At 43.4% G+C, this 26,470-nt stretch overlaps 1 protein-coding gene across 2 annotated transcripts in view; it reads left to right on the forward strand.

Annotated features, from left to right (window-relative positions):
- The window catches only part of XRCC4 (X-ray repair cross complementing 4), a 431,955-nt gene that overhangs the window by 61,126 nt on the left and 344,359 nt on the right, over nucleotides 1-26,470 (forward strand). For both annotated transcript variants that reach the window (XM_040421507.1, XM_040421508.1), the window contains exons 2-3: nucleotides 459-603; nucleotides 6,101-6,291. In XM_040421507.1, coding sequence (XP_040277441.1) covers nucleotides 465-603; nucleotides 6,101-6,291 — 330 coding nt within the window. In that variant the 5' untranslated portion in view covers nucleotides 459-464. The remainder of the gene's footprint in view (nucleotides 1-458; nucleotides 604-6,100; nucleotides 6,292-26,470) is intronic.

Genomic DNA, 26,470 nt, shown 5'->3' on the forward strand with positions numbered 1-26,470 from the left:
CTTCTGGGGGAAACAAATTTCAACATGGCCTTTTGGCAGACACTTGGGGTGGCAGACCAAGTGTAAGCAGGAACACAACCTGGTTCTTCCTAAGCTTTGGGGAATGATGACCACCTTTCCCTGATGCTTGCAGGGACTTCTGACTGGTTTATGGAGGGCCCCCTATTATGGAGAGGTCTTGCAATGGACCACATCCTTGTAACCGTCTTTGTTTGGGACGCTGCACATGGGTGAAGAAAGTTACAAACTTGGAAAAAAAAATTATAATGTGTAATTTATTGAATCTGTGATTATTCTTAGAAATTCTTATGGGTTGCTCATCATAGGAGATCATTCATCATGGCAGAACAGGGGTTAATTCCTTATTTTTTGTATTTTGTTTGAGTACTCTGTCTCCTGGAACTCATTTTTGTATTTCCATTACTATATTAATATATACAATTATTTTATGTTTATAGATCGAAATGGAGAGAAACGTGAGGAAAATCACTATTGCATCTAAACCGGAAGCTACGTATTTCCTCCAAATTGGATGGGAGAGAGAATTAGCGAGAGGATTTAGTGTAACGCTCAGTGATGGGCACAATGCATGGACTGGTAAAGGTAAATTCAGAAAACTGCTCTTGGGTGAAGACTTTGCTTTTTTTAGCCACTTTGGTCATCATTTTTCCTTACATGAAAACAGATACAGATCACAGCATGGTCTGAAATTATTAATGTCGCCTTATCCTTGTCTCCCCGATATCCGTGTCAGCCAAATCCGCAGTTCTCAGCGGGTTCGGCTGAGAAAAGTATAACGTGTATGGCCAGCTTAAGGCCTGGAAATGTACAGGTTCCCCCTATTGTAATGTTAAGAATCACTGGTTAAACGTTTACAGTAGACCCTGAAAATAGAAGAATATCAGCAAGGGGTTATAAAAAGGAAAGTAGGCATATTTGCATAACATAATAAAGAAAGCAGATAATCTGTCACTACGATTCTGGACTATTATCTGCAGTAATACATGAGTAGATTGCTATATATTTTTTTTCCCTTCACTTCTCCCACCCCTTTCGGCCACTGTCAGAATTCAAAGCTGCACTGAAGTACATTGTCGGGACTGTGCACAGTGTTGAGTCCTCTCTATTAGGCCTCATGTACACGGCCGTTGGGCGGCCATGGCCGTATTGTGGCCCGCAAACGGCGGGTCGGCAATCCACGGCCGCCGGCCATGTGCATCACACTTCACGGATGCGGACCCAATTCCGGAGATGCGGAACGGAGTAACGGAACACTGGAAGAACTACGGAGTGCTTCCGTGGTGTTTCTTTCCATTGTTCCGCACCGCAAATAAATATGACATGTCATATTTTTTTGCGGTATGGACAGACCACGGACCCATTCAAATTGAAAGGGCCCGGCCCGCTGCACGGTTGTTGCCCGTGCATTGGTGACCGCAATTGCTATCCCCAATGCACAGAACGGCCGCACAACGCCTTAGGCCTCATGCCCACGGCCGTTTTTTTGGTCCGCATCCGAGCTGCAGTTTTGGCGGCTCGGATGCGGATCCATTCACTTCAATGGGGCCACAAAAGATGCGGACAGCACTCCGTGTGCTGTCCGATCTGTTGCTTCGTTCCGTTGTCCGCAAAAAAAATAATAAACTGTCTTATTCTTGTCCGCGTTTTGCGGACAAGAATAGGCAGTTATATTAATGGCTGTCCGTGCCGTTCCGCAAATTGCCATCTGGACCGCAAAACACACAACGGTCGTGTGCATGAGGCCTTTAAGCTAACACTGGACTGTTTACTTCAGTGCAGCTTTGAGCACTGACACCGGGTGAACCAGGGGCAATAGGAAAAAAAAAAAAGGCCATCTGGACTCCTTACCTGCAGTATTGTTCAAGTAGTACACCAGAAAAGTCCAAAATCGTGGTGACAGATTCCATTCAAAATGTACCTGTACTTATAACAAAATTTAGTTATATTGTAGTGACATATCAAAGGATTTGATCGGTGGGGGGTTGAGCACTAAGACCCCCACCAATCTCTAAAATGAGGACATAGTAGCGCTGACACACCGCTCTGTCTTGTCACTGATGAAGAAGGGCTCAATAGAACGTCTGTGAGCCAGTTTCTAATCCGTCTCCGGCAGCAAGTAGGGACAGCACTGTATGTGAACGCTTCTTTTGCCTCATTTTAACCCCTTAGTGACCAGCCTGTTTTGGGCCTTACTGACCAAACATTTTTCTTCCTTTTTTCATCATCGTGTTCCAAGAGCTATAACTTTTTTATTTCTCCGTCTATATAGCTTTATGAGGGCTTGTTTTTTGCGGGACAAGTTGTAGTTTTTAATGGCGCCATGGGGTATACATAACTTTCTGATTCATTTTTATTAACTCTTTCTGTGAGGGAGATGGGAAAAACAGCAATACTGCCACAGTGATTTTACGTTATAAATTTTACGGCGTTCATTTTTCGCTATAAATAACATAATATCTTTATTCTCTGGGTCAGTACGAACAGTGATACTCCTGGCAGTCCGGGCTGTTAGAGCAAGGCTGCGGCTATCCAGTGCTTATACTAGGTCGCTGTAAGGCCCCTTAGTGACCACCGTAAAAACAATTAAGGGGTTAAAGAGGACCTGTCACCTCTCAGGTCTGTTCAAGCATTCCCCATGTAATAACATTTCTGGAGCATCTATTCTTATGTAATAGTATATCATGGCGGCAGGTGACTTGCCGCATTTTGACATACTTTTATGTCATGGTGATCTGGCGGGCACCGGAGAGGTGCGCGCCTGATCACTGCAGTAGCCCTGCTTTTACAGCTATGCCGGCGGATTAACCCCTTCTATGCCACAGTCATCGCTGACCGCGGAATAAAAGCGGTTTGCAATCAGTGAAGGAGCCCATCGGGTCCTCGTGCTGCTGTGACGGGACCCGACTGGCAAGGCATCGGGACCTGCCTTCTACGGAGGCCGAGGAGATCCAGCCCCAGGCTGGGTCTCCTAGGCAACCTGTTAGTGTATTACTCAGTGTAATACACTAACAGGCAATAGATTACAATACAGATGTATTGTAAAGCATTGCAGAGGGGATCAGACCCCCAAAAGTTGAAGTCCCAGAGTGGGACAGAAATAAAGGTTAAAAAAAAAACGAAAAAACACACATATTAGGTATTGCCGCGTCTGTAACGACCGGCTCTATAAATATATCACATGATCTACCCAGTCCGATAAACACCGTAAGAAAAAATTAATAAAAACTGTGTCAAAAAGGCGTATGTCCCCCCAGATAGTACCTAGGGATGAGTGAATTTCATGTTCTAAAATTTATTTGCGCTTCATTTGGTGGTAAAAGCAGAATTGCCTTATGGATTCCGTTACCACGGACCATAACTCAATTCTATGACGAAATGCAAAATGGAATGCCTTTAGAGGCATTCTGTTATTCATTCTGTCATAATAGACGTCTATGGTCTGCATAACGGATCCGTCCCGTTTCCGTTATGCAGGAAAGGACGGATCCGTTATGCAGCCCATTGACTTCTATTATGGCGGAATGAATAACAGAATCCCTCTAAAGGCATTCCGTTATGCATTTCATCATAGAATTGAGTTATGGTCCGTGGTAACGGAATCCATAATGCAATTCAGTTTTTACCACTAAACGAAGCACAAACGAATTTCAAAATATGAAATTCGCTCATCTCTAATGGTGCCAATAAAACTGTCACCTCATCGTACAAAAAATGAGCCCCTATATAAGACAATCCCCCCCAAAAATAAAAATACTATAGCTCTCAGAATATGGAGACACTAAAACATCATTTTTTTGTTTCAGAAATGCTATTATTGTGTTATAGTGAAATAAATAAAATATATACATATTAGGTATCGCCTCGTCCTTAACAACCAGCTCTATAAAAATATCACATGACCTAACCCCTCAGGTGAACACCATAAAAAATAAAAAATAAAAAATAAAACGCCTAAAAAAAGCAATTTTTTTGTCATCTTACATCACAAAACTTGCAACACCAAGCGATCAAAAAGGGGTATGCCCCCCAAAATAGTACTAATCAAACCGTCGCCTCATCCCGCAAAAAATGAGACCCTAAGCCAAAAAATAAAAAAGCTATGGCTCAGACTATGGAAACACCAAAACATCATTTTTTTTGTTTCAAAAAAGCTTTTATTGTATAAAACTTAAATAACTAAAAAAAGTATACATATTAGGTATTGCCATGTCTGTAATGACCTGCTCTATAAAAATATCACATGACTTAACCCCTCAGGTGAACGCTGTAAAAATAAATAAAGACTGTGCTAAAACAACAATTTTTTGGTCACTTTGCCCCATAAAGTGTAATAATGAATGATCAAAAAATCATATGTACCCAAAAGTGGTACCAATAAAAACATCAACTCTTCCTGCAAAAAAGGAGCCCCTGCACAAGACGATTGGCAGAAAAAATTAAATATATGGCGTTCAGAAAATGAAGACACAAAAACATAATTTTTTTCCAAAAATGCTTTATTATGTAAAACTGAAAAAAACAAAGAAAGTTGACATATTTGATATCATCACGTCCATAACAACCTGCTCTATAAAAATAGCACATGATCTAACCTGTCAGATAAACGTTGTAAAAAGCAAAAAATAAGAACGGTGCCAAAACAGCCATTTTTTGGTTACCTTGCCTCACAAAATTTTTTATATACAGTAGAGCGATTAAAAATCATATGTACCCCAAAATAGTACTAATAAAACTGTCAACTTATCCTGCAGTTTTCAAAATGGGGTCACTTTTTGGGAGTTTCTACTGTAGGGGTGCATCAGGGGGACTTTAAATGGGACATGGGGTCTAAAAACCAGTCAAGCAAAATCTGCCTTCCAAAAACCATACGGCGCTCCTTTTTTTCTGCGCCCTGCCGTGTGCCCTTACATCAGTTTACCACCACATATGGGGTGTTTCTGTAAACCGCAGAATCAGGGTAATAAATATTGAGTTCAGTTTGGCTGTTAACCCTCGATGTGTTAAAGAAAAAAATGGATTAAAATGGAAAATCTGTCAAAAAAATTGCATTTAGAAATTTTATCTCCATTTTCCTTTAATTCTTGTGGAACACCTAAAGGGTTAACAAAGTTTGTAAAATTAGTTTTGAGTAATTTGAGGGGTGTAGTTTCCAAAATTGGATAATTTTTGGGGGGGGGTTTCCACTATGTAGGCCTCACAAAGTGACTTCAGACCTGAACTGGTGCTTACAAAGTGGGTTTTGGAAATTTTATTAAAAATTTTAAGAATTGCTTCTAAAATTCTAAGCCTTCTAACGTCCTAAAAAATAAAATGAGATTTACAAAATGATGCCAACATAAAGTAGACAAATGGGGAATGTTAAGTAATAAATATTTTATGAGGTATCACTTTGTTTTAAAAGCAGAGAGATAGAAATTTAGAAAATTGTGAATTCTTCATAATTTTGGGTAAATTTGGGATTTTTTCAGAAATAAAGGTGAAATATATTGACTTAAATTTATGACTTTCATGAAGTACGATGTGTCACGAGAAAACAATCTCAGAAGGGCTTGGATAAATAAAAGTGTTCCAAAGTTATTACCACATAAAGTGACGCATGTCAGATTTGCAAAAAATGGCCTGGGCAGAAGGGTGAAAACTGGCACGGCGTAGAAGAGGTTAAGGAGACCAGTCCTATATGGAGTCTTACTGGAAGTACTCCATTTTATGGATACTTATTGACAATACTCCATAGGAAACGAATTGTGTGATTGTGAGATATGAAGAAGGAAATAGAATAAGAACATGTCGTTTTCCATACCTCATGCTGTAATTTACCATTATTTATGTTACGGAGATGCAATTTAGTTTAGCAAAAGACTCATGACGCATGATAACATACATTGCTTTTGTTTCCCTCGGTGCTGACCTGGAATATGGTTGTTGCAATCAATGTATAATAGTTTCAGAGCATCACATAGCTGGAAAATTGCATGGAGAAGGCAAAACAAAATAGCCCAATGTCTTGTGCCAGAGATCATCCAGCGCTTTCTTCCTTACGTCTGGATTTCTGACCTCTGAATGTTCTTTTCTCTGAAAGTGTCCAAGGAAGATTTGTCCAGGGAAGCTGAGGACATGGAGATGGAGCGTTCGAAGTATATTGAAGAGTTAAAAAAAGCGTTAATCACTGTCCCGCAGACTGGCAACAAGTATAGCTTTGATCTTGTGAAAGATGAAGAAAAGCCCGAAATCTATTGTTTCACATATGAGAAAACGTTAAAAAATATTTCGGTGAGTACAGTGTCTGATATTAGTGATTTTTATGATCGGAAAAATGATACTCGACATCTACAGACCAGCAATAGAAGAGGGTTTCGTCAAATCCAGCCCCCAACATTCACTCTGGACAGTTACAGTATCTCCCATGTGGGTTATACAAATAAATTCATGACATGTGTAGATCCTATACAGCAGCGTTTCCCAGCCAGCAGCTTGGGAGCCACCTGTGTCCTGACATTACTGACATCACTAGAGACAGAGCCATAAGACTACCAGCCACCAGTGCATCCTGAAGAAGGATCATAAGGAGCAGCACTGTCATATCACGCTTTGCACCAGCACACTGTCACTTCTTCCTAAAAATTTGCACACTAGAATTTTTGTCTGGTTGTTTCATGTTCTTATTTGGTTGGATTCACCTCATGTTTTGTGATGGTCATTTAGCTTTTATGGCTCCGTTAGCCTGAGGCCAGAAGAGTTCATTTGGCCTCCCTCTGGCCTTACATGTCAGTATACTGTGAAAATCAGCTATTCCATCCAGTGGTTTCCAGGGGTAGGCATATTTCCTTTTTTTCCTTAACATGGACGTCTGGGTATGGGTGATGAATGCCTGAGTATGGCATCCGTCTGACCTCTATTAAACATATACCATACATTATGGCGTGAAAGTTAAAAGGAGACCTTTAGCATAGTGTGAACATAGCCTTGGTTATAAACTGTTTATTAAAAGGGTTCTCTGAGATTTTAATACTGATGACCTATCCTCATGATAGGTCATAAGTATTTGATCTGTGGAGGTCCGACACCCGTGACCCCCGCCAATCAGCTATTTGAGAAGGCACCAGCGTTCCTGTGAGCACCGCGGCCTTCTCTCTGCTTACCAAGCACAGTGTTGTGCATTGTATACCGGCTGTGCTTGGTATTGGGCTAAGGAAAAGTTGACAGGTCCAGTATTATGCTGTGTAGGTGACTAGACGAGGATTACACATTTTTTAGGATACTGCACACCCCTTTAACTACTATATGTGTACCATTTTTTATTTATTCCTGAACTGAAGATGAATCATGGGAGAAACTCATTAGAAATAGCTTTCCATGTGTTTTTTTTTATATGGTACCCATATGGAACTTGTGCAGAAATGAACAGAAGTTTCCCTTATTGAACACTTTGCAGTATGCAGTCTGCACATCCATGCACAGTGCCGTATGGTATACAGACAGTTATAAATAGAGGCAATGCCTGTAGCCTTCCACATTGGTAATCCCACCTACAGTAAGCTCTTGCACCATAAAAACAAAGGTGCTGCACAGAGCTGGGAAAGATAATGTGAATGAAAAATGCTGAGGGAACACGGAGAGTGCTGTCAGCAGCGCGATCCGTGTTCCCTATACGTTATTGGTATATCGGCAAAATAGATACCGATAACGTTCAAAATCCTGAATATCGGCCGATAATATCGGTAAAACCGATAATCGGTCAATCCCTAATAGTTACTTCCACCAAGTAAAGTCTACTTACCAAGAGTTTAATTGATTATGGCTTTTTAACCATAAGAAGTGATGTGGTTCCTCCTGTTTTATATGTTGGGGGGGGGGGGGTTATATAGGTTTGCAGCGTTGTTTGGGATCCTTCTATAAAGGGCATCTGTCAGCAGATTTATACATATGGAACTGGCTGACCTGTTGCATATGTGCTTGGCAGCTGAAGACATCTGTATTGGTCCTATGTTCTTATTTGCCTGCATTGCTGAGAAAAATTATATTCCATATTTTCGCCCTATAATACGCACCAGCCCATAAGACGCAACTAGGTTTTAGAGGAGGGCAATAATAAAAAATATATATTTCATCAGACCAGCAATCAGACCCCTAGTGTTAATCACACCTCAGCTCACAGCCCCAATCAGACCCCCAATGTTTATAAGACCCTCAATCAGATCTCAGATCATACCCACAATCAGACTTTAGCTCAGACCCCAATGTGAATGACCCCCAATCAGACCTCAGATAGGAGCCCCAATATAAATAAGACCCCCCATTCAGATCTCAGTTTAGCTCCCATGCCTCATATCATCAGCCCCATGCCTCATATCACATGAAATAAAAAATCCACTTACCTCTCCTGCTCTGGACGCCGCCGCTCCTCACCGCCAGTGCTTTCTCTCCTTCTTCCTGCCGTCAGCTGTGCTTTGACGCGATGCGTACAGCGCGGGGTCACAGAGTGCCCTCACGGGACCAGGAAGCGGTGAGTACAGAGCCTGGGGAGCGCTGCATTCGCTGCTTCCCGCTTCTCTGGTACTAATCAGCGCTTTCATAATGGTAGCACTCATTAGTATTCGCCTCATAAGCAGTGACATTTTCCCCCCATCTTGGGGGAAGAAAAGTGCGTCTTATGGGGCAAAAAATATGGTATGCAAATGAGCCTCTAGCAGCAACAGGGGCGTTGTCGTTACACCTAGAGGCTCTGCTCTCTCTGTACCTGCTGACCCCTCTCTACTTTGATTGACAGGGCCTGGCATGATGATATTTTCACTGTCTGGGCCTGTCAATCAAAGCGTAGAGGAAGATGCAGTTGCAGAGAGAGCAGAGCCTCTAGGTGTAATGGCAACACCCCTGTTGCTTCTAGATGCTCATTTGCATATATGAAACTTAATTTTTCTCAGCAATGTGGGCACATATGAACATGGGACCAATGCCATCAGCTGCCAAGCGCACATGCCAATACTGCTCACAGATGCTTTTTAAATCAGTTTATGTCTGTTCTGCGTTTTATGTGAAGTAAATTATATCTATTGGAGCTTGTCTGTTACTTGATATGAATGATGGTAAGGTACCAAGCTTAGATCTTTAATTTTCATTAATTTTAATAGATGAATGGTATTGATATTTACCAAAAGGTCACATAAGGGGAGAGAAGAATTCATTTTTTTGAATGCATTATTTGTCATATATCTGGAACTGACTGTCTCTTTCACACATATTGCCGTATGTTACAAAAACATGTGCGTTAAGATGCTGCTAAGCGTCTCTGAAACGCATCCCCTCCTGGGTGTTTTCACTAGAACGGCTCTTTGTTCACATGAATTACTATGTAAATAATCCACAGGAAATGGCTGAACTGTATTTTCTTATTGTTTAGATTTGTTTATTTCCTGAATCAGAAAACAAAGAAATCCGGCAGGGGGTTCTGCTTATGGTTCAGCATATGTTTTCCATGAAGATCTGCTTACTTAAGCTCTCACACTTCAGATGCATAGAAATCACATCACATACATCATTTGTGACTTTCAAGCCAAAATCTGTGCCTATATGATTCATTCTGACATGACAGAGCTCTTTGCACTACTGTCTGCTTTATCACCACCGATTTCTAACACTGTCATTTGCTTACTGACATTAAAGTTAAACTTTTTCACTTTAACTCTTTAAAGGACAACTGTCAGCAGTTTTGACCGTGCTGAACTACTGACAAAACCTAGGTAGGGGTTGGGGGAAATATACCATTTTCAGGAGTCGCTACAAAATACAACGTGATATTCTCATTATATGAAAATAGCTCCACAAAAGGTATGCTTGTCCTGCTCTCCCCAGCCCCTACTAGTGGTGTCAGCAGTTTAGCATGGTCAGAACTGCTGACTGATTCCCTATAAATGCACTCTTTAACACTGAAATTGCAACAGCAAGAAGGATACGTTGTAAGGTTATGCAAATCAAGGAAGTAGCAGGTATCACTAAGATCTGCACGAGATCATATTTTCAAGCACCTAGCTCCAATCTGTGGCATATGTGGCCAAATTAAAAGCAATTTTTTTTTCGTCACATGGAAACTGAAAAATCAGATGAAGTCATGTAGGATGATTGTGCAATGCCTCATGTTTGTTGACCTGCCAGTTGTCGCCACTTGTTGCAAAATGAGAGGGACCGAATATTTGAACTGAGAGACCTTGGCTTATCACTTCAGCAGATTGTTATGTTCCTAGGCTGAGATGCCAGCATTGTTCAGTGTTACATGGTTGGGAGAACAACAATGAACTAAAATGAATGCAAGAGGTACACAGAGGCGAACCTCTGCAGGATCGATAGTCTGATTAGAAGAATGGCACATAGTGATCCATTCTGTACTGCAAGTCTAATTGGATGTCTTATCCCAAGCCTAGGGCGACCAATAGGTGTCTACACAAACCATTGGAAGGCAATTGCAGGAAATTCGGCTACGAGGCATGTTTCTAGGTAATCCATTGACCTTACGCCACCGCTCTCAAAGGCTATCATGGTGCACAGTAAGATGGCCGTGGAGGTCTATCCTCCTCAGTGATAATCCCCGCTTTCGTCTTGGATGCGATGATAGCCGGAGATTGGTTTGGAGACCACCTGAGCAATACCATGAAGTGGCCTTTACAAAGGAACATCATACCTATCCTACTCTCAGGATTATGGTGTGGGTTGGCATAATGTACAGTATCCAGGCCCCTCTAGTCTTCATTCCAGGCACATTTACCGCTCGGCATTACATTGATTTTGTCATGGAACCAGTGGTTCGGCAATTTCACTGAAGTTTTCCAGGAGCTGTTTTTCCATAGGACAATGCCAGGCCGCATGTTGCTCATACTACTGTGGGTAGCCTGCTTGGTCTAAACGTGCTACCATGGTCTTCAGCGTCCCAGGACTTGTCTCCCAATTGGTCAGTAATTGCAAAGGGAGCTGCCAGCAGCAAATCTTGATGGTTTATGGGCTGAAGTGCATTCAGTTTCAGTGTTGCAGAAAAGTCCTCAGACAATCATTAAAAACCTATTGATAGCATGCCAAGACGTGTAAGATGCTCATGCTCAATACTGAATAAATCAAGGGGGGACATTTGCTAATCATGTTGCACCGGAATTATGGTGCAAAATGCACAGAAAATAATGGTGTTTTGATTTGCGCTAAATATATCAACAGTTTTTTCCTTAATTTTTCATCAGAAAGAATGAAACACGCAAGTGTTTTAAGTGTCAAAGTGGGCGCGCCAACCAAATTGGCGAATATTACGCCTCATTTATCAACTTATGTTTGGCTCAAAAGGTGCAAAATGTAGTGGTAGAGTAAGTGTAACGGCCACGGCTATGGTCGTGACTCCTCAACCGCATGCGGTTGCCTGCGGTTTGGTTTTGGTCTTCAATCACAGCTGAGGGCCGCTGGTTTGTGGCCTCACCTGTGGTTGCCGCGGGCAACTAGTTGTATGGTGTTAGTTTCAGCAGAGCAGCCTGAGCGGTGCTGGGCAGCTTGCTGCATTGCATGCGGTTGCACCTAACAACACTCATGTTGGGTGTTGTGTTTGTTTGTCTGTTGTGCACTGTGTTTTGTGTTGTGTGTGCACTAGGACTCTTCCCTTCACTGTGGCTGCCCGTGGCAACGTTTGGTTGGATGTGTACATGTGGTGGCAGTGTCCCGGCCTGCGGGCTGACTCCCAGGACATGGTAGCCACCCATGTCGTTGCCTGCGGCAACAGCCACAGTGTGATCTTGGTTTGGTCACTTCCCCTTTAAGTGGTGTTTTCCCTTCCCTGGTGTTGGAAGGGTTAACTCCCTTTCTGTGTGTGTGAGACACTGGGTGTGTCTGTGTGGGTGTGGCCTCTTAGGCCTATAAAGCCTCAGTGTTTGGCATGTCTCAGTGGGTTGCTTCAGCCATGTGTAGCTGGAGCAGCCTCCTGTGTATATCATCTGCCAGTGGGGGCCACCCTTGTGGTCATAGGTTTATCTGTGAAGTATTAGTTATGTTTACATGATGTTCAGTTGATGTTTCCCTTTGTTTCCTATTTAGTGCAACTATGGATGTCCTGGTTACCTGTGTGTTATGTGTGCTATGTCCCTTTGTGTTCTGTGGACATGAGTAGTGCTTGCATGGGTTCCAGTCAGCGTGGCTGTGACAGGTATGTGTGGAACTTGTTTAGTTCCCCTGTCATATCTGTATGTTGTATGTGTTCCCCCATTCCTTGCAGCTTGGCCAGTGAGACCCCTGTTCCTCTGCATTCAGAAGGAACAGGCCGTCTTACCCTGCTCCTAGGTTAGGGCCATCTTGAGGGCTAGCAGGGACTTCAAGGTTCCGGTGCATGAGCCCTCCTACCATCAAGGTTGGCTCATGTAGCTAGGAGTCAGGGTCAGGTTAGGGATGCGTTTAGGAGGTGACCTGCTCCCTAATCCTGTCGACCTGACCGAGCCGCCTTACATCTTCGGGCATCGCACGGCTGAGGATTTTCCCCATCCTCAGCCGTGACAGTAAGTTTTCTTGTGTGGTAGTGTAAATTGTTATATAGGCGCATGTTCAAAATCAGTTGAGCACAGATGCATTGTCGCAGATACAATTAAAGGGCTTATCCAATTTTACAAACAGCCCCACCATATACTTTCCCCGCTCCCTGCTCCGCTCCTGGTCTTCATACTGCCGCTGCTGCTTTTCTCTGTTCACGGATGAAAACATTTGGGGGGGGGCGGGCAGCCAATGGCAGGCAGGGACGGGGACGAGCCTCCCCTTAGCATCGCGGGTGACGCTAGGGGGGCTTGTCCCCGTCCCCGCCTGCCATTGGCTGCTCTGCCCCCGACACCGGATGTTTTCATCTGTGTACAGGGACCAGGAACGGCGGCGGGGAGCGCGGTAAGAATATTACCTGTCAGGGGCGCAGAGACATGGGGGGCTGTTTGTGAAATTGGATAACCCCTTTAAGTGTCACATTTTAACACTTCGTATTTGTTTATGAGATTACGAATTATTAGCCTACAATCAGGGGCGTAGCTAGAAATGACTGGGCCCCATAGCAAAAAAATTTTTTGGGCCCCCCTCCCGGATCTCCCACCCCCACATACCTCTCGGACCTCGCCGCCACATCCGCAGCTCCTCATGCACTTGCGACGGTTACGCGTAGGACTGAGCACAGACAGTTGGTCACTGGCAACGCATTTGTGCCAGTGTAGGAAATGTATGAATCTAAATGTCTGTGTATTAAAGTAGGACTAGTCAGAACTTCCACCCAGACTGCGGGACCACTCCAGGGGTCAAGTCCTGGGACAAAAAGTGTGGTAACTCACCCAAGATCCACTGCCACCCCGCCCCCCCCCCCCCACCCAAAAAAAAATAAAAAAATATAAATATATATTTCACAGAAAATTCAGTGCAACATAAAACATAATCAAAAAATGAAATTTGCGCTATATGTCTGTTCAGACATAATTAGTCTCTTTCATATTATAAGCTCCCCTTATATATAATTTACTTAAAGTTCTGAACACTCAGGGGTGCTGGCTGGCTTAGCCTCAAGGGGGCTGGCAGGCTTGGCCTCAGGGGTGCTGACAGGCTTGGCCTCAGGGGTGCTGACAGGCTTGGCCTCAGGGGTGCTGACAGGCTTGGCCTCAGGGGTGCTGACAGGCTTGGCCTCAGGGGTGCTGGCTGGCTTGGCCTCAGGGGTGCTGGCTCGCTTGGCCGGGCAGAAGGAGTGTGGGAGACTGTGAGGCCTTTTTTCTCCAAGCTGCTCTGGAAAAAAAAATTCCATTATACCTCAGGTCAGACCACCAATCAGACCCACAATGTTAATCAGACCTCAGCTAACAGCCCCAATAAGCCCAATGTTAATAAGACCCCAATAAGACCTCAGATAACACCTCAGCTCAGACCACAATATGAATGACCCCCAATCAGACCTCAGATAAGGGTCCCATGCCTCATAGCAGCCCTCAGTAGCCTCATAGCAGCCTCCAGTAGCCTCATAGCAGCCCCCAGTAGCCTCAAGGCAGCCCCCAGTAGCCTCTCTATCAGCCCCCAGTGCCTCTCACCAGCCCCCAGTGCCTCTCCATCAGCCCCCAGTGCCTCTCATCAGCCCCCAGTGCCTCTCCATCAGCCCCCAGTGCCTCTCCATCAGCCCCCAGTGCCTCTCCATCAGCCCCCAGTGCCTTTCCATCAGCCCCCAGTGCCTCTCCATCAGCCCCCAGTGCCTCTCCATCAGCCCCCAGTGCCTCTCCATCAGCCCCCAGTGCCTCTCCATCAGCCCCCAGTGCCTCTCCATCAGCCCCCAGTGCCTCTCCATCAGCCCCCAGTGCCTCTCCATCAGCCCCCAGTGCGCCCTCCCCGGTATTAAAATAATTGGTTTAGTGCGCCCCCCCCAGTATTAAAATCTTTGGTGTTCAGTGCACCCTCCCTTCCCTGTATTAAAATCATTGGTGTTCAGTGCACCCCCCCTCCCCTGTATTAAAATCATTGGTGGGCAGTGCGCCCCCCCCCCCAGTATTATAATCATTGGTGGGCAGTGCAAGCCCTCCCCCCAGTATTATAATCATTGGTGGGCAGTAAAAGCCCCCCCCCCCCAGTATTATAATCATTGGTGGGAAGTGCAAGCCCCCCCCAGTATTATAATCATTGGTGGGCAGTGCAAGCCCTCCCCCCCAGTATTATAAATCATTGGTGGGCAGTGCAAGCCCCCCCCCCCCCAGTATTAAAATCATTGGTGGGCAGTGCGCCCTCCCCCAACCCCCCCACCCCCAACATTGGTGGCAGCGGCAGTTCCAATCGGAGTCCCAGCAGTGTAATGCTGGGACTCCGATCGGTTACCATGTCAGCCAGGATGCTACTGAACTCCTGGCTGCCATGGTCAGTTAGTCAGCACAGCATACTTACATGCGCTGTGGCCGCCCCAACGCTCCTTCTTCTTGTAACTCACAAGTCTGTGCAGCGCATTGCTTATGCTTATAGCAATGCGCTGCACAGACCTGTGACGAGTTAAAAGAAGGAGGAGTGCCCGGCGGCCACAGCGCATGTAAGTATGCTGTGCTGACTAACTGACCATGGCAGCCAGGAGTTCAGTAGCATCCTGGCTGACATGGTAACCGATCGGAGTCCCAGCATTACACTGCTGGGACTCCGATCGGAACTGCCGCTGCCACCAATGATGGGGGGGGCGGGGGGGAGATCAGGGAGGAAGGAAGGCCGCCCCCTATCGTACACAGATTATTTATTTATTTTAATCCTCAGCCGGCGGCCTGGGCCCCCAGTGGCGTAGGGCCCCATAGCCATTGCTATGGCTGCTATAGCGATCCCTACGCCACTGCCTACAATTACAAAAGACAAATTTCAAGAATATCAAACGCCTTTTGATAAATGCGGTGAAAGGAATCCCCACTTTTTACTTCACCCTTAAAAATAAAATAAGTTATTTAATACAGTGTATGTACCCCAAAATGGTTCCAATCAAAGTTACATTGTGTCAAAATACAAGGCCCCATACACCTAAATGGAAGAAAACAAAAATAAGACCATTGGAACAGAGGGTGGTGTTACTGGTCCTCAATGCTAAAATTTACTTCAGACATAAATTCAAATTCTATAATAAAAAAGTGACATTTTCAGGCTTTCAAATTTTAATGTGACTGTTGGGAGGGGGGAGGGGGTTTAAACGTGAACTGCTTTACATCTATACAAGCGTACTAACCACTTTTTATTTGCACAAAATCTCTGCCATATTTTGTATTTGGAGGCTTCCGACATCTTTCCATTTTCTCAAACTTGCATGAGAGTTTAGTTATACAAGAGCAGCAGCTGCACTGGTACCGGTACTTTTTATTTACCAATCCCATATGCTGTCCTTCATTATAATTATGTTACTTTTATTATTGTTATAATTTTTGGCTTTATAAAATATGAGATTATTTTCTATGTGTTAGTGTCTCACTGTCATAAAAGTAGCTTTTTTTCCCCTTTTGAATATAAATAGAAATAATTATTGCTCTTTATTTATTGAGCATCAACATCTCTTGCATTGCTAATAGGCGTTATCCAGGATTTATTCCAGCACCTCCCCCGTGCGCTCCTACCTGCCCTCTACTGGGGACATTGCCTCTCTTCTGTGGCCTTCCTCCTCACAGTATTGGTTTCACCATACTTACTGCGCATGCTCACTGAATAGGCGGGCTGGGCTCTTAGGAATTTGAAAATGCCCAACTGGGCACTTTGCACCCTAATTTGCATATAGAATAAACATCATTTTCTGGACATAGAAAATCAACAAAGAAATACCAAAGCTATGTGTTAAACCAAGTCTGACTGCCCAGCAGCATGGTAGCGTTACTTACCGGTATATAGGCCAGATGGTGACAGATTCCCTTTAACCAAGCTAAATTTCAGGTCAAAATAGGAAGCCAATTACAGGGAGGAAGAAGACCAATATAAATCCCCCAAGACACCTGATAAATGAAGCACTGATGAAGTTTTGAAATGTTTTCTAACCAATCATTTGTGCTTTAGGGGATAACATTTGGACAGCACCTTGTGCCATGTAGACTTGTATTAAAGGTGTTGTCCGGTTTCCCATATTAGTGACCTATCTTCAGAATAGGTCATCAATATCAGATTGGTGGGGGTCCGACTGCCGTACGAGCATTGTGGTCTCTTCACTGTTTACTTGCACGCTGTCACATTTCAGAGGCCTTGCAGTGTAACTACAACTGCACCGTCCCTTCCACTTGAATGGGATAAAGCCGTGTAATTAGATCAGCTCGGCCCCATTTACTTGAATCGAAAGGAGCAGTAGTACGACCTCTGCAATGTTGACGGCGTGCAGGTAAAAAGTGAAGAACGCAGCAGTCTTTGCATACAGCTGATGGGTGGAGTCGGACCCCCACTGATCTAATATTGATGAACTGTCCTGAGGATAGGTCATCAGCATGGGAAACTGTACAACCCCTTTAAAGCACAAGCTCAGTAGGGGTGTAGCTAAAGGCGAAGCGGCTGCTTTGGGGCCCAAACTTAGAAGGGGCCCGCCCAGGAGGAGGACTTAAAGACTTCAACAGTGTTATACAATGACATTATATACAGTGACACTGTAGTAAATAGACAAAACCGCTGCTGGGCCTCGTGTACGAGACAGCGATCTTGACTAGCCACAGGAGTGGTGGGTGCGTAGAGGTTTCGGGGGGGCAGGCCTGTTAAAAAATTTCTAGTTATGCCACTGCTTGTCAGTCTGCTTATATCATCCTTTAAACCCAAATTGCATAGGACAAATTTCAAAGACTAAATTTTAAATTGGTTTCCTTCAAGCTTGTGACAGCATAGCGCACATCTCTTACATTACTTACAGTATTTCCTTTAAGTCTCAGTTTTTGTTGTCAGAGCCTAAGCCTGTTTAGAGATTCTGGTCAGAATTAGGTACCCAGAGAAAAAGCCTTAGAGATTGTTCCCATCATCAATAGGACCCCTGTCACATTTATTTCCCCTTGCTTTATTCCCTGGATACACTATATCTACTGTATAGACCAGTGTAAGAACTTCACTCGGGGAAGAGTTGTTTCCTTGTGAGGAAGGAACTATTACATTTGTTGGCACAGCGGTGGTTGGTTGGCATGAGGCTGCTGGAGAATGCTTAGGTGCTGAAATGACTGAGTGTGTAACCAGGGACACTTCAGAGTCTGCATTGGTGTAGTTTGTGCCAAATTTATCACACGTTGTGTGTTAAATGTGGCGTATTATTAAGCCTAATACTTTTGTCTAGAAATTCTACCCTATTTTTCTACACCCCCACCCCATTGGAGTGTCTTTGGAACATTTCTTTGTAACTTTTTGAAAAAGTCCCAGTTATAAATCAGGAGTAAAAAAATTGTTTACATAATTAACCACATACACTTTTCACCTAATTTTCAAAACTAAAGTGAGTCGTGTAAAATGCAAAAAGTTACCAACATTTTGCTTAAATGACTTCAAAAAGTTATAAAATACATATTTTGTGACTTTTTGAAGACAGAATTCTGGAGTGCATGGTGTGATAAATGAATTCCCCCCAAGGCACTGAAAAGAAATGTCAAAGAATAAGACGCTTCAAAAATGTCAGTCACACATGAGGGCATTTTGGGCTTAGGAGTCTAGTGGGTGGTCTAACGTAATGATTGACATCCTTCCCTGTATAAGGCCTCGTTCACATTTCCGTTTATTCATTCTGCGGATAGCACACATACCCATCAGTAGTTTTTCACTGACCTTGGGTCAGTAAAAAAAAAATCACGGAGACATGCAGTACTTTAGTCAGTGATGCGGACGAACCGTATGTATTTTGCGGTCCACAAAAAAAGGATCCGCAAAAAAATTCGGATGACATCCGTGTGTATTCCGTTTTTTTGAGGAACGGAACAGCTGGCCCTCAATAGAACAACACTATCCTTGTCCGTAATATGGACAATAATAGGACATGTTCTATGTTTTTGCGGAACGGAAATATGGAATGACATGGAAAAAAAAATATGTTTGTGTGCATGAGCCCTTAGGGCTACATGGTGATCTTGGGATCGACAGTAGTTGCGTGTGCAAGGATCACAGTGCAGCCGTAGTAACAATTGGGTTTGCAGTGTGACCTGCAAGTTTGCTGTATCCACAGAATTGCAAAAAAACTGGGCAGTTTTATAATTTTGGTGATTCTGGGGTCACGGCAAACATGCCAGTCATGCTGCCACCCCATTCATTTCTATGGCTGCCCTGCTACACTGTGATCTTTAATCTCAAGACACCTGTTGCTTCCAGGGTTGCCGTTTAGCCGTAGCCTAAATGAGCCTGTAGGTAGTATCCAACTTTGAAGCCCGGCACTTCCTCATACATAAAGCCCATAACTCATACATAAAGCTGGATTGTGTCCAAGTAAATGTGGCCTCAAATTTTCAGTGCACGTCATAGTACTTTATCAGGTATTACACAGTTACGGTAATCTATATTAAAAAATTTCAGTAGTTTAGGTGTGTTCATTGATGTAACTTTGTGATTTCTCTCTCATTCAGAAGTAAATGCACTCAACATCTACATAATATACTTAAGAAATGATTAAGTTCAGAGCCGTACCACTGAGTGATTTATAGGATGTCTGTAGTTGGTGTGCAAGGGGCATGTCAAAGTTGTAAAAGCTCCCCAGATGTACTTCTAATCAATGACCAGTTTCACAACGCTTGACATATTTTGAATTATCTCTTTAGTTAATAGACTTACGGGAATATTCATAAATTCCTGGGTAGTTCTGACATTTTGATGCACACCTCATTACCATGCTATTTTTTTGGTAGGACAAGTTCTTTAACATTTACAATTGTGTCTGAATGTAAATAAATAAATAAATATATATATATTTATATATATAAATAGCAAAAGAATGAGGCAGCACTCCAGACGTCAGGTGAAAAAGATAGTGGATCCTTTATTCCCCTCTGCAATGTTTCAACCGCTCAATGCGGTCTTTATCAAGCATGCTTGATAAAGACCCCATTGAGCAGTTGAAACGTTGCAGAGGGGAATAAAGGATCCACTATCTTTTTCACCTGACGTCTGGAGTGCTGCCTCATTCTTTTGCTATTTATATCTACAGTTAGCCGTTTGAGCCTGCGGCTGTGAGGATTTTTTGCACCCTTTCTCTTGGTCTTGTGCTGCTGGATACTTTTTTTTATATATATATATATATATATATATATATATATCTATCAGGCATGCTCAACCTGCGGCCCTCCAGCTGTTGCAAAACTACAACTCCCATCATTCCCGGACCGTCTACATCTATCAGCCTACAGAAGGACATGGTGGTAGTTGTAGTTTTCCAACAGCTGGAGGGCCGCAGGTTGAGCATCCCTGATATACAGTACAGACCAAAAGTTTGGACACACCTTCTCATTCAAAGAGTTTTCTTTATTTTCATGACTATGAAGGCATCAAAACTATGAATTAACACATGTGGAATTATATACATAACAAACAAGTGTGAAACAACTAAAAATGTCATATTCTAGGTTCTTCAAAGTAGCCACCTTTTGCTTTGATTACTGCTTTGCACACTCTTGGCATTCTCTTGATGAGCTTCAAGAGGTAGTCCCCTGAAATGGTCTTCCAACAGGCGGCTGCCTCTAAGGACATTAACTAAGTGCCCCCCACCCCCATCTTTACCCTTTAATCCCTATACAGGAACCTAGAATCCACTGGAGGGGAACTACCAAGCTGCTACCACTAGGAGTAGTCTGTGTGGTTAACAACTGACCCACATGGGTCAGAGACTCCAGTTCGGAGCACGGAGGGATCAGGCAAAATCCTAATTAGGGACTGGCTGAGGGCTTGGAGAGTACATGCAATACGGTAAGCGGTCTGACGTCAGGGCAGGCAGCGAAGGTTCAATACATAGAGCAGACACGGGTCAAGAGACCCTGGTGTGGAGCACCTAGCAATCAGAGCAGGCAAGGTTCTCCCAATCCAGTAAACTGTGAATTTAGGGCGGGCAGCTCAGAGTCAGAATGGAGATCAGGCAGAGGTGAAGTTAGGCAGCGAAGTGCCAAATCTAGAAGTCTATACATGGAACAGGCAAACAAGTTTACAGCACACAGGAAACTTTTGTACTAGAAGCTGTGGGTCAGGCACCCTCCCATAGGGGAATGTGCCTAGTAACCCAGCAAGGTAGGCCATTAGGGTGCACGCACTCTGTATGTGCTCACCCTGCAGTAGACAGGAAGCACACCTTAGCTTGCAAGGAGTACAACAAAGCAGCGTTACTCTGGCGGCTAGAGGGTGGGGAGAGACACCATAAAGTAAAAATTACCTGAGTGGGTGACCACAGACCGCTGTCAGAACACTTGTCATATGTATCTGTACCAAATTAAATATATAGCAAGCAAAAAAAATTTAAAAATGCCTTAAATGTGCTTCCCATGAGATAATATTAATGCAATCCCCTAATGTAGAATTGTTGGTTAACGTAAAGTAGTCTTCAATATGATCATAATTTGTGCATAAGGATGCTAAGTAAGCTACATCCTATATAACAATCGATAAGACAAAAGTTAACGCTGCAGGTTTTTTTTCACGAGTATAGACCAAACATTTTTAGACGTGCATATATTAGTGTCAGCATGGCTTCCTTTTAGTACATTTCTTTATGTTTTAGAAGTTGTTTTTTTTTAGCTTTTTTGCACTTATCCTGAAATATATACTTGGTCCCTTCAAAAGCAGAATCCATGTCTTGAGTGGGTCACCTTGAAAGGTTCCTTTTATGTCCTCCCGAAATTGGTCCTACAGAAAACGTATGCTACCGACAGCTAACCAGAATTGTCTTTTATGGAAAGTCAATGGTCGTATTGATACTTGTAATAGACTTGGAGAGGCAGGATGAAGCTATTTTGTAATTATTCAGTCACAAAAATTGTTTCAATTACCATAAAGGTCAAAATGTAAGACAAATATTTATTTGCAGTGAACCGCGGAACTACTATTCCCGTTGAGGTAGAATTTGTGATAAACTATTTACTTTTTTATAAATTGGTTTGCTGTAGGCAAGAAGTACAGCTATTAGGGTAATTAGGAGAGCACGTGCTGTATAGTGTCACATAGAAAAACAATGGCTTAGGTACCTTGGGTACTGGAGTGTCAAGCCAGCTGCAAGCCGGGCCACACACACTACTCTGTAAGGGGTCATGGAGATTTTGCTAGCTAAACTATTGCCACCTAAGCAAACAATGACCTGGAGGCTGTGGTTTATTTCTTGATGGTAGTAAATGTGGGGACCAGGATTGCATGTTGTACAGTGATTTCTTACCCTACTACATGTGTCACAAATTCATTAATGAGATGAAAGCTGATTGCAATAGAAGACTAAAGATTTAGGAATTAATAAGTTACTATGGTAGAAATCTTTGAAACAAAGAGGACAGGAGCCAATCTGTTTTTGCCATTTTGTAATTTAGCTTAGAAAATATATGAAACCGAGTCTCCCAGGTTACTAGTTTCCACAAATAGTCTTCCTTTTACAGCCGGAAGTGAAATGTATATTCAGCATGTCCGTTTCTAGTTCCTCTGCCTGTCATTTGCCATGTTCTGGCTACACCTATATTTTGTCATTTTGATTTTCATCTTTTAGGTTTGACCTAATAGAAGGAACTCTATATGTATAATAGAATTAGACAAAACTTTGTAATGTAAGGGTATGTACCACAATTCGATCCATTCAAGATATCAGGCAGTGCAGTGGAGGGGGGCATTATTATATGGCTGATGTGTAAGATCAAAGGGGGTCATTTATTAATCTGAAATACTCCTAAATTAGGCATATTTCAGGCTCGGATTATGTTAGTTGCGCCACAATCTGCGACTTCTGCCCGCTCACCCAGGTCTAAACGGGTGAGCGTGGAAGCTTTCTTACATTTAGAACTGGCGGAGGATCCACCGAAGTTATGAAGAGTCCGGCGCCTCTTCATAACTTCTGTGGAACCACCGCCAGCTTAGGGGTTTATTAAGACCGGCATCTAAAAGGCCTGTCTTAAAGGGAACCTGTCACCAAAAAATCGCTTATTAAGCTGTTCAGAGTACCTTATAGTGCTACATAGTAGTGTCCTATTGCACTTTTTCTTTGTTTTCCAGCATTTAGCCTCATTGAGAAATCGATGTTTTATTCAGCTGCTGCCCCGTGCTTCAAGTCAGGCTTGAAGTCAAGGGGGCAGCGGCCTAGTCGTCTCCAATCCTGCTCTTCCCGCCTCCCGCCGCCTTGATTGACACGTCGCATCTCAGTGCCGTACACTCAGCCGGCTTCAGTCTCGCTACAGCGCATGCGCCCGCTCTGTATGCGCAGGTAGAGAAGATGCCGGGCGCGGGCGCTAGTATGTAAAGCTGGCGGGCGCATGCGCTGTAGTGAGACTGAAGCCGGCTGAGTGTACGAGCCGGAGTCGGGATCGCGCTACAGCAGCCCTTTACTGCGCATGCGGGCTGAGAGCGCGGTCCCCGCACTGAGATGCGGCGTGTCAATCAAGGCGGCGGGAGGCGGGGAGAGCAGGATTGGAGACGACTAGGCCGCTGCCCCCTTGACTTCAAGCCTGACTTGAAGCACGGGGCAGCAGCTGAATAAAACATCGATTTCTCAATGAGGCTAAATGCTGGAAAACAAAGAAAAAGTGCAATAGGACACTACTATGTAGCACTATAAGGTACTCTGAACAGCTTAATAAGCGATTTTTTTGGTGACAGGTTCCCTTTAATAAATCTGCCCCAAAGTCTGTACTTTGATATCAATTAAAGTGGTCCATTCTTCTATCCACTTAAAGGGGTTGGCTAGTTTCCTATATTGATTACCTATCCTCAGATTCCGACTCGGCACCCCCACTGATCAGCTGTTTGAAGAGAACGTAGCGAACTTGCGAGCACTGCATTCTCTTGACTGTTTATCTGCTCGCCGTTACCATTGTAACTGCAAGTAGGAGTAATTACAACTTCTCCATCTCATTCAGTTGAATGGGAAGGAGAAGTTGTAGTTACACTCTGTCTCATTCATTTGAATTTTACGAAGGAGCTGTAATTACACCCGCTTTTTGCTGCAATGTTGTTGATGACGAGCAAGCAGGAGCGCTGCGGTCTCTTCAAACAGCTGTTTGGTGCGATTGCTGAGAGTCGGACCCCCGTCTATCTGACATTGATGACCTGTCCTGAGGATAGGTCATCAATATTGGAAACCGGACAACACCTTTAAGGGTATGTACACATCAGAGTTCTGAAATTCAGCATGGTGTTCTGATAGAGGAACAGACTGCCGGAGTTCACTGTATGGATCCGGGAATCGCCATATCCCCATTAACTATAGTGGCATCCAATGGGGATACAGCCACTTTCCATCATACATGGCGGCTTGCATGCATGCAAGACTTTTTGTCTAGCCGAAAGCTGAAATTAGTTTGGAATGCAGATGGATCCCTGTTGGATCCCATTGTAGTTGATAGGGATCTACCGGAACAGCCTGCCGAATTTCAAAGCACTAGTGTGAATGTAGAGTAAGGGCTTGTTATGCAGGGCGATCAAACAGTGAACAATAATTTGGTTCTTTTGACGATAACCACTTCTTTTTTAATCACAAAAACCATCATTTACCAGCAGCATATCCCCTTCTGTAAGCAAAGGATGATACGCTTGTAATGGATATGAACAGCTGCACAATCCGTCGTAAAATATGAAAGATTATTCATATGGCTGTTCGTTCCCAATAATTGCCCAACTTAAAAGACAGGATTTTTGAGTCTTATTATGGTACTTATGCTTGTCTGTGTTTTAAATTTTTCTTAATCCTGGATTGTTGTAAGGATAAATATTAGATATCCTACATATTGTTGCAGTCATTGCTTGTGCTATATCTCATACTACCTACTACCGCTGTTCTATGGCCTTTAGGACCCTTAGGCTACTTTCACACCAGCGTTTTTACTGGATCCGGCAGGGTTGAGCAAAAACGCTTTTGTTACTGATAACACAACCATCTGCATCCGCTATGAACGGATCCGGTTGTATTATCTGTAACATAGCCAAGACTGATCCGTCATGAACACCATTGAAAGTCAATAGGGGATGGATCCATTTTCTATTGTATCCGTTTTACTCAGCATCCCAGGACGGAAAGCAAACTGCAGCATGCTGCGGTTTGCTCTCAGGTATGAGAACGCAACCCAACAGAACGGAATGCATTTTTGAGCATTCCGTTCTGTTCAGTTACGTTTTGTCCCCCCATTGACAATGAATGAACAAAACTGAAGCGTTTTTTTTTCTGGTATTGAGACCCTATGACGGATCTCGATACCGGAAAATATTAATGCTAGTGTGAAAGTAGCCTTAAACAAGTGCAAAATATCCTTACACAAGCGCTTGTTTGTGGCAAAACGTCTGCTAGTGTAAAGGACTCTTATATACTGTGGATGCAGACGTCTATACTGATAGTGTTCCCCCTTCAAATGTGCTTCTTGGCATAGACTCTCTGAAACCGATTTGATATAGCTCGGGTGACAAAGCTCCATGTCTACTTACCTTATATATACGAAAATTAGAATGGGGTAAATGGTAAAAGTGATATGGCTTTGAGAATCAATTCGCCTTGTCAAGCAGATTTCTACACTTGTCAAGGGTTCCCCAAAGCTGCAGACGTTCCCCCTGCCGCTATAGTGACAGGGCTGGACATCTCGGCCGGCCCCATAAATCTTGTGCCCGCTCTGAGTTACGTTACAAGGGCATCGGGTCTGCTTCTGCTAGCGGTGCAGCAACTGTTCATGCAGCACTGCCTGCTGCCCTTGTAGTGGAAGCAGAGCTTCTTCACTTGCGATATTGATGAGAGGATGCGATTCGCTCGTCTCTAGTTGCTCACTGGTTGACGTGACTTGGAAGATTTATATAATTTCCTGTAACCAGTTTATGCAAAATGATAAAACGCTTTGTCTGCCTGCATTCTCCAGCCAAGCCCGTTGGGCTTTCGTTGACAAGGACTTCTGGAACATTCACAATGCTGCAATAAAAAACGAATTATTCCGTAGTGCCTCAGTAGATGACCATGTAAGACAAAGTCCTCCAAAGCGGGAGATCCTGTGATATAGAGGAGGAGGAACCCTCTCTATGAAGTCCGTTATAGAGTTGGATCTCTTGGCTTGTCCTTAGTGGACAAACTCTTCAGATAGTAATTACTTACTGTGAGTTATTGTGTGTTTTGTATGTATGATGTATATACTGTACATGCTGTATAATGGTGTATATGTTCTTCGTTATATATAGTAGTTTTAGACTGAGATGCAAATACAGTATATAGAAGTGTACTTATCAAGTGATGTTGCTGTCACTTACCAGCGATCTTTTATATATTGTTCCAGTATTATTCCGTAGTGCCTCAGTGGATGACCATGTAAGACAAAGTCCTCCAAAGCGGGAGATCCTGTGATATAGAGCAGGAGGAACCCTCTCTATGAAGTCTGTTATAGAGTTGGATCTCTTGGCTTGTCCTTAGTGGACAAACTCTTCAGATAGTAATTTCTTACTGTGAGTTATTGTGTGTTTTGTATGTATGATGTATATACTGTACATGCTGTATAATGGTGTATATGTTCTTCGTTATATATAGTAGTTTTAGACTGAGATGCAAATACAGTATATAGAAGTGTACTTATCAAGTGATGTTGCTGTCACTTACCAGCGATCTTTTATATATTGTTCCAGTATTATTCCGTTTCGATTTGCTCAAACATATATAATATCTGATCATTTCTAGAAATTCAAGTAGCTTCATGTAGATAGAGAAGGTCAGGCAAAGTTCATCTTCTCAGTGTGATATAGTGACCACCCCATGTAAAGGGAAAGACAAGCCTTACATTGACAGCTAACCGACTAGACAGGGTCTGGAGTATGTTTAACCGGCTACCTGGGGGGCAGTAAAACC

The sequence above is a fragment of the Bufo bufo genome, chromosome 2 (genome assembly GCF_905171765.1).
Source record: "Bufo bufo chromosome 2, aBufBuf1.1, whole genome shotgun sequence".
NCBI classification, from domain to species: Eukaryota; Metazoa; Chordata; class Amphibia; order Anura; family Bufonidae; genus Bufo; species Bufo bufo.